The sequence below is a fragment of the Galeopterus variegatus genome, unplaced genomic scaffold (genome assembly GCF_000696425.1).
Source record: "Galeopterus variegatus unplaced genomic scaffold, G_variegatus-3.0.2 Scaffold23, whole genome shotgun sequence".
NCBI lineage: Eukaryota > Metazoa > Chordata > Mammalia > Dermoptera > Cynocephalidae > Galeopterus > Galeopterus variegatus.
The window spans coordinates 1,358,298-1,366,778 of NW_007726134.1; the positions used below are offsets into that span (position 1 = coordinate 1,358,298).

The window sequence follows — 8,481 nt, forward strand, 5'->3', positions numbered from 1 at the left end:
AATAATGGTTACTCTGTTGATTTGTTGCCTAGGTGATCTGTCCAATGCTGTGAGGTATGTTCAGGTCCCCCAATATTATCATAGAGCAGATGCTTCTTCTGTCATTTTGGAATGTGCTTTATGGAGAGAGACATCCTCTTCTTTTATTTGGTCTCTGCTGGTGACTCTCCTTGTGTCAATGCACTATAGTGGCTGATGGACCATGCGTGGTGGTTATGATATCTAGCCACATTCGTGGCAGCCATGGTTACTGTGGTGGCTGTGGTGGGCCACCTACATGGAGGGGATATTTTTGGCATGCTCCTTGGTGCTGGTGGTGTGCCTGGTTGTGGAACGGGTCTGGTCCCTGGCTCGATGCTCTGGGTCCCCAGGCAGGTCCCTGGGGTGCTGGCGATGTGCCTGGTTGTGGGCGGAGGGTCCAGTCCCTGGCTCCAGGGGCCCTGGGGCACTGGCAGTGTGCCTGGTTGTGGGCAGAAGGTCCCGTCCCCGGCTCCAGCCTCAGGTCCCCTGGTGGGCCTTGATGTGCTGGTGGTGTGCCTGGGCCAGAACTAATTTTTTGTCCTTTGCTTACTTCTAAAAGGGGGGAACTTCCTGTGGGAACCAGTACTTGAGCTGTATGGTTGAGCTAAATTGCTGCTTTGCTGCTGTTTCCCTAGGGAAGGCTTTTTGTGCAGCTCAGGGTTTAATGATTGACCTTATAGGTACTTCCAGCTCTCCAGAGACCTGGTACACCTGGGTTGAATGGAAACTCTTATCTGTGCCTGAGTCTTTTCATCAAACTGCACCCCATGCAATTCTGTATTCCTGACCAGTCTCCTCTGAGTGGTCCTGTGCTAATTGGGGGGCGGATCGGCTGACCTTGTAGTGTCCCAGTGTTCCCCCGGTGGGCCTGTCTCCACCACTGCCTGTGCTCCAAACACTTCCCATGGGATGGGCCCTGCACTGGTCCCTTTCAGTGACTCACTGGCCTCTGAGTGGCTCCTTTTTTCAGTTGTTCTGGCTCCTCACTCCTGTGTGGGTCCACAAGAACCCTATTAGTGGTCTTGCTGTCCTGGGGACCACAAAGACCCTCTGTTCCCTTGCCATCTCCAAGCAACTCCATCTGAAGGGCACAGCTGTGGCTTCTGCCATCTCCTGCTCTATGCGCTCAGCAGCTCCAGCCTTAAAGCGGCCGTGGCATGAAGAACCCTGTTAGTGGTCTTGCTGTCCTGGGGACCACAAAGACCCTCTGTTCCCTTGCCATCTCCAAGCAACTCCATCTGAAGGGCACAGCTGTGGCTTCTGCCATCTCCTGCTCTATGCGCTCAGCAGCTCCAGCCTTAAAGCGGCCGTGGCATGAAGTGCTCTGAGCAGTTTTTCTTCCTCTCCTCATGGCTTCTCTCATCTTCATAAACTCCATAGGTCTCTCCTCCTCTTCCCCTGAGCTCTAGTGACCCCAGTTTGGCTGTTGTTACATTTTTATAGTTGTAAATTAGTTGATTTGTGGGAGAGAGGGACACTGGGGACCATCATTGTGCCATCTTGACTGGAAGTGACTTCAGAAAAGTTAGCTTTAATTTCAGGTTCATTTTGCCTTTTCTGACTTTTCTAAACTCTCTGCTGTTTACTATCTTCTGGTTGATCTAATAAGTGATTAGTAATTCCCATATGTCACCAAGAGGAACCATGAATTTTTATAAAACTAGCATAAAGTAATAAAATCCATGTATTATCAAAACAGTGGGTGAGCACAGACATAAAGTAAATGAATGGTGACTTAGTTGGTACTTGAGGAACTTGCAGTGTCTCAGGGTCATCAAGAACATCAGTTGGTTTACCCTAGATCTGTGGCAGCCTAGTTTGAAAAAGTACACACTTTTGGATAAAACTGACAACTAGGCGATTTATTAAACTTTCAAAAATAAACAGTAGTAGTTATTTAAATCGGTAGAAAATATTATTTCAGCCCTCAAGATGCTTAGGAATGTGTTTGGGAGATAGGAGAATGGAATAACTACAGAATAAGGCTGTTTCCACCATCCAAATATAAATCATTGATATGATACAGGGTAAGGTAGATACACTTAACCCTGAGGCAGTTTCATTGTCCAGATTTTACAGATGAGGGAAATAAGTGTATCCTAACTTTGACAAGTTGTAGAATTTTCTAAAAGAAACATAAGCTATAATTGTTGACCACCCTGCCACAATAACTAAATAAGATGCTTTTATTTTTCTATTAAACCATTTGTTTTTTTAAGGGAAAATAATGGAATGGTTCCTTTCTAAGTTTTAAAGATATGTGCTTCTTAAAAAGCATTTGAAATGTCCTAATTAGATCCCTGGCTATTTATGATTCCAATTCCTAAAATCTCTAATTAAGGATTTAGTCAACAATCAAATGTTAAGTTTGTCAAAATGTATTGCAGATTAAATAAAGGACATTTTCCTTCACTTAACCAATTTAGCTTTGGATGTTGTATTAGTCAGGGTTCTCCAGAGAGACACAACCAATAGGATGAGAGGGGATTTATTAGTGGAATTAGCTCACGCAATTGTGAAGAGAAATCCCACAATAGGCCACCTGCAAACTGAACACAGGTAGTGTGGCTCAGTCCAAGTCCAAAGGACTTAGAACCAGGGAAGCCTGTAGCATTCTTGGTATAAGTCCAGGAACCCAAAAGCTGTAGAGTCTCGAGCTCTGATGTCCACAGACAGGAGAGAAGAGTGTATCCCAACTCCAGTGGATAGAGAGAGAGATTTGCCTTTTTCTCCATTTTTTACTCTCTTTGAGGCCCCTGCAGGTTGGATGGTTCCCACCTATATTAAGGGCAGATCTCTCCTAACCAGTCCACTCAGGCTCTCATGCTAATCCCTTCTAAAAACACCCTCATGGACACATTTAAAAAGATAGCTTTACCAGGTTTCTCCATATTTGTTAATCTAATCAATTTGGCGCCTAGAATTAATCTTCACAGATTTTTTTTTAATTTCTGATAAAATTTACATGATTCATTTCCTCAGTTCACCATAACCTTAGCTAAGTAATTTAGCTAGTCAGAGTCTCAGTTTCCTGAAATCAGACATTTCATCCAGAAAATCTTTCAGGTTTTGTTGCATTCTAACCATTCTAACCTTCTGCCTGAATTTTGTACACTACAGTACTGAATGTGGTGCCCGTTGACCACTAGAGGGCACTTTGTAGCCTGCCTTCTTTCAGAGTGATATCTGCAAGTAAAGGGTAGCACTGGATTTCTTTTTTTTATTGCTTATACTGTAATTCATTGTTTCACTTTGTATATTTTTCATCATTTTCACTTTTAATTTTTTTATTTTACCACAGAATTATTATGAAAATCATAATTTATTTTTATTAGTTAAACCTAAATTCACTTCTCTAATCTTTTTTTATAACAGCATCAAAACTAATGGTTATCATTTATTTATATGATGGTCCTGCTCATTGATTTAATTGTCTTAACATATTAACATTTATTTCAGGATAGGCATATATTTTATTGCTGATAGTATAAATAAACAGATCATTGAAACAAATTAAAGATACAGTCTGAGTTCAACATATAGAAATAACAGGCATTTTCTTCTCTATTAATGATTTTTTTAAATTTTAACATTCATTTGTACATATTTATGGGGTATAGTGTGTTGTTTCAATACATGCATATACTGCACAATGATTCACTTGTGGTAGATAGTATAGTTTTCTACCCATCAATCCACCGTTTCTCCTCTCCCATACCCCCTCATCTCCCATTCTCTGGTAACCATTATTCTACTGACTGCTTCTTGTAGTATTTTTTTTTTTTTTTTTAATTCCACATAAAAGTGAGATCATATGGTATTTGTCGTTCTGTGCCTGACTCCTCCCATTCTCTGGTAACCATTATTCTACTGACTGCTTCTTGTAGTATTTTTATTTTTTTTTTTAATTCCACATAAAAGTGAGATCATATGGTATTTGTCGTTCTGTGCCTGACTTACTTCACTTAACATGATGGTTTCCAGTTCCATCCATATTGCTGCAAATGATAGGATATCGTTTCTTTTTATACCTGAACAGTATTCCGTTCTGTATATATACCACAATTTTTTAATCCATTCATCTCTTGGCTACTGTGAATAGCATTGGGATGAACATGGGAGTGCAGGTGTCTTTTTTGATATATTGATATCATTTCCTTTGGGTATATACCCAGTAGCAGGATAGCTGGATCATAAGATAGATCTATTTTTAGTTCTCCTAGGAACTTCCATACTGTTTTCCACAATGGCTATACCAATTTACATTCCCACCAACAATGTATGGTTTCTGTTTTCTCCACATCCTTGCCAGCATTTGTTATTTTTTGTCTTATTGATATTAGCCATTCTAACTGGGATGAGATGATATCTCATTGTGGTTTTAATTTTCATTTCCTTGATGATTAGTGGTTTTGAGTAATTTTTTTGAGTAACATTTTTTCATGTGCTTGTTGGTCATTTATATGTCTTCTTTTGAGAAATGTCTGCTCAGGTCCTTTGCCAATTTTTTAATTGGGTTATTGGGGTTTTTTGCTATCGAGTTGTTTGAGTTCCTTATGTATTCTGGATATTAACCCCTTGTCTGATATGTAGTTTGCAAACACTTTCTCTCATTCTGTAGGTGGTCTCTTCAGTTTGTTGATAGTGTCCCTTGCTGTACAGAATTTTTCAGTTTGATGTAGTCCTATTTGTTTATTTTTGCTTTAGTTGCCTGTGCCTCTACAGTCTTGTTCAAAAAAGTGCTGCCCACTCTAATTTCGTGTAGCATTTCCCATTTTCTTCCAATAGTTTCATAGTTTGGGGTCTTAAATTTTGGTCTTTAATCCATTTTGAGTTGATATTTTTGTGTGGTGAGAAATAGGGGTCTAGTTTCAATCTTCTGCATGTGGCTATCTAGTTTTCCCAGTACCATTTATTGAAGAGGCTGTCCTTCCTCTATTGTATATTTTTAGCACCTTTGTCAAAACTTAATTGGCTGTAAGTGTGTGGGTTTATTTCTGGTCTCTCTATTCCATTCCATTGGTCTATTTGTCTGTTTTTATCCCAGTATCGTGTGCTGTTTTGGTTACTATAACTTTATACTGTATTTTGAAGTCAGGAGGTGTGATGCCTCCAACTTTGTTCTTTTTTGTTCAAGATTGCTTAACTATACAGAGTCTTTTGTGGTTTCTTACAGATTTTAAGATTGTTTTTCTGTTTCTGTGAAGAATATCATTGGTATTTTGATAGGGATTACACTGAATGTGTAAAAAGATTTGGGTAAAATGGACATTTTTATAATTCTTCCAACCCAAGAACATGGGATATCTTTCCATCTATTTGTGTCTTCTTTGATTATTGATGAAAATTTTCTATAGTTATTTCATTAGAAGCCTATTATTCTCTCTCCACTTGCCATATTGCAGGCTTTTACAATATGGCATAGGTGAGTATCTGAGGTAGGAGGTGAACCAACATTCTTCCCATTTTATTCTCATATCATGTCATTTCTGAGGACAAATCAATAATTCTTCAGCCTTTTAGGTCATTGTGTTCTATAACAGCCTAAATAAATAGACTTTGAGGATCATATTTAAAAGTACTGAATATCAAAGAAATATCAGAAAGAGAATATTGTTAATGTGAGGGGACCAAGGTTGTTTATTGTTCAGATATTATAAATATAGTAAAATAAAGCAATTAGAACTTTTTTCTTTGAGTCATTAAGCACTGAACAAAGCCACTATGGTAAAACCTTTCTGTTTTACTAATAGGAACAACATGCCAGAATTCCACAAATTAAAAACAAAGTTGATAAAGAAGAAAGGAACACGAGCATATGCCTGCCAGTGTAGCTGGAGAACTATTGAAGAACTAACTGACCTTCAGACAGATCATCACCTTCGTTGGGTTTGTGGTAAACATTAAGAATGTAGACTTTTCACATTTGAACAAATGCATCCATGAGAGGTCTTCATTAATCATCATAAATATTAGGTAAAGGTAGATAGCAATATCATGTCCTTTGGAAAAAGACAGTGGATTTTATTTAATTTAACTACACAAATTTTTGAAGACCAAATGGACTTGGGAAGATAAAGTGCTATAACACTTTGGAATTATTCCTTTTTGATATATGGGCATTTCACTTAGTAAGGTAACAAGTATACAAATTCTTTGCAAGCCTATCTCCTATCTCCATTTTGATTATGGAGTTTCATACAAATATGTAGCCTTTCATTAGCAACTGAAGTGTTGGCTGCTAATACACGTAGTGTAAACATTCCTCATATATAGCAGTTAAAGGAGTAAAGCTGGCCAGGGCAGAGAGGTCATTGTAGGGGTGTCTATATCACCTCCTCCAGTCATATCTGTTGTTGCCAAAGATCATAATTTTTATGTAGCAGAAACCAAGTGATCAGTGGTTTTCAGGAATACAGGTAGGTTGTAAAAACACTGCCTTACATCTGATCTTATCTTACCAACTCAAAGCAGTGTTATGAACAATAATGATAAGTATATGTTACCAGTTTTAGCTTATTTCTCCTCCTTTTGTTCATTTAGGTTGCAAAAGTTATTTAGTTTTCTGTTTTAACAAACATCCATTTATATATTAAAAAAAGGTTTGATATACCTAAAAATCACAAAAATTTTAATACAGACTGGTCATTGTTGGATTTTCCAGGTACTTTCTAGCCATTTTTAGGCATTACCTAAAACTTCATAAAGTGAAGTGAACAGCAAGTAAGATAATTTTTCAGGCAGCCTATGGATTTTTCTGTTAGGATTAGGCTGACATATTGTTTATTAGATGAGTACATGAAAAGAGAAATAAAGCATAACTAAACCATCAGGTATCAGGTAACCTACCGGGCTTCTTCTTGACATCACTGAAAGTTGAGGAACATTTAGGAAATAATTTACCTCAAAGTTTCCAGCTCCCAGCCCCATCAAGAGATTCTGGGTACTTGCTAATCTGCCACATGTGTCTACTATATAGTTCAAATGTGTGACGTAGGGCACTCTGAAAGGGAAAAATTGAAGCAAATTTATGATCTGCTTAGTCTTATGCCGAATGCATTTCAACCACCCTACTGAAGTGAGGAATCACTAAAATCCTCTTCCTAGATATGCCACACTTGCTTACTTGTAAAACTTACTTTAATAACGCTAGCTTGCAACCTAGCAGATCTCATAGTGGCCAACACTCACATTTTTATATTAAGGATATGTCTACGGATATTATCTTTCAATAAAAATTCTTTACTTTCTAAAGTTACATCTCTTTGTAATTGTGTCAGGAATATAGGAGGATATGGACTGAAGTCACCTATTCTAAAAAGCAACAGAACAACAAGATCCGCACATTCAGAACTTCGTGGAATTTGGCACATTAGTGCCAAATCATAATGGTGATTTCTTTTTTTTTTAATCCCAATGAGCAAATTTACTAACTCATTAACTTAAAAAAATTTTCAACTACTTTGCCTGTTCTTTGGAGGGACAAAATTACCTTGTTTCATTTTTTTTCTTTTATTATTATTTTGTTAAAACTATCCTGAAAGTGGCATACATTGCCCATATTTGGTATCCCATAATAACAATTACAATAATTCCTTAATGTCCGAAATGTATGCATGAGTTCCCCTTTTTTTGGCAATTTATATACTTTTTAATATTGTACTATTTTTAATCTAAAATGTGGAAAGAGTATTGTGTTTATATACAAATGGATAATTATTACCAGTTGTAATTTAAGCCAAAATGCAACCATTTTAGTATCAGTATAGAAGAAAAAGCATAGTTTCTGTAAATTAAAAGTGCAAAGTCTCTAAAACTTTCAAGATGTTTTGCCTATTTGTTTTCAATGTGTGTAATAATTTTCTACCTTTGCCAACTGTCTATTGTCAAGCCAGGTAACTACTTTATTTGAACTGTATATACTCTCATACCCTTATCCCGCCTAGACATGAGTAAATAATAAATAGCTTTACTCTGTATTTACTTTTTTTATAGCAAACATTTATATGGGCATTAATTTGAAATAATTTTGATAATTTCTTTAAAAATGTCAACAAAAAAGTTTCTATCCATGCAGGTAAACAGAGAATTTATTTATTCACATTGGGGGAAGAGAAGCATGCCATAAGTTTAAGAGTGTGAGAGAGAGTGTGTGTGTGTGTACATGCATGTGTAAAAGAGCATGGGTATTCAGAGGAATAGGTCCAAGTTCAGGAAGAACAGACCATGTTGATACGGTGACAAACTATATCCAGACCCTGTTTGTTGATGTCGGTAAACTTAAAACCCTTTTTTTCTTGGGCCAAAGAAAATGGCATCAGATTATGAATCTAAATCGCTTTCCCTCTTTTTACTGACTTAATATTTCAAAATACTGGCGGGGAAAGTCATTGCATTCAATAATACTATGATGACGCTTAGCAGTAAATTTCAAATGCTGATTTTTCTCAACTTTTATGT

At 37.2% G+C, this 8,481-nt stretch overlaps 1 protein-coding gene across 3 annotated transcripts in view; it reads left to right on the forward strand.

The window, feature by feature from the left end:
• Positions 1–8,000, forward strand: part of LOC103586951 (chromosome unknown open reading frame, human C8orf37) — a 30,970-nt gene extending 22,970 nt beyond the window's left edge. For 2 of the 3 annotated variants that reach the window (XM_008568317.1, XM_008568325.1), the window contains 2 exons: positions 5,775–5,917; positions 7,302–8,000. In XM_008568317.1, the coding sequence (XP_008566539.1) occupies positions 5,775–5,917; positions 7,302–7,309 (151 nt within the window). In that variant the 3' untranslated portion in view covers positions 7,310–8,000. Of the gene's footprint in view, positions 1–5,774; positions 5,929–7,301 lie in introns of those variants that run through there. The other variant, XM_008568310.1, reaches the window with a different exon arrangement.
• Positions 8,001–8,481: the final 481 nt, after the last annotated feature.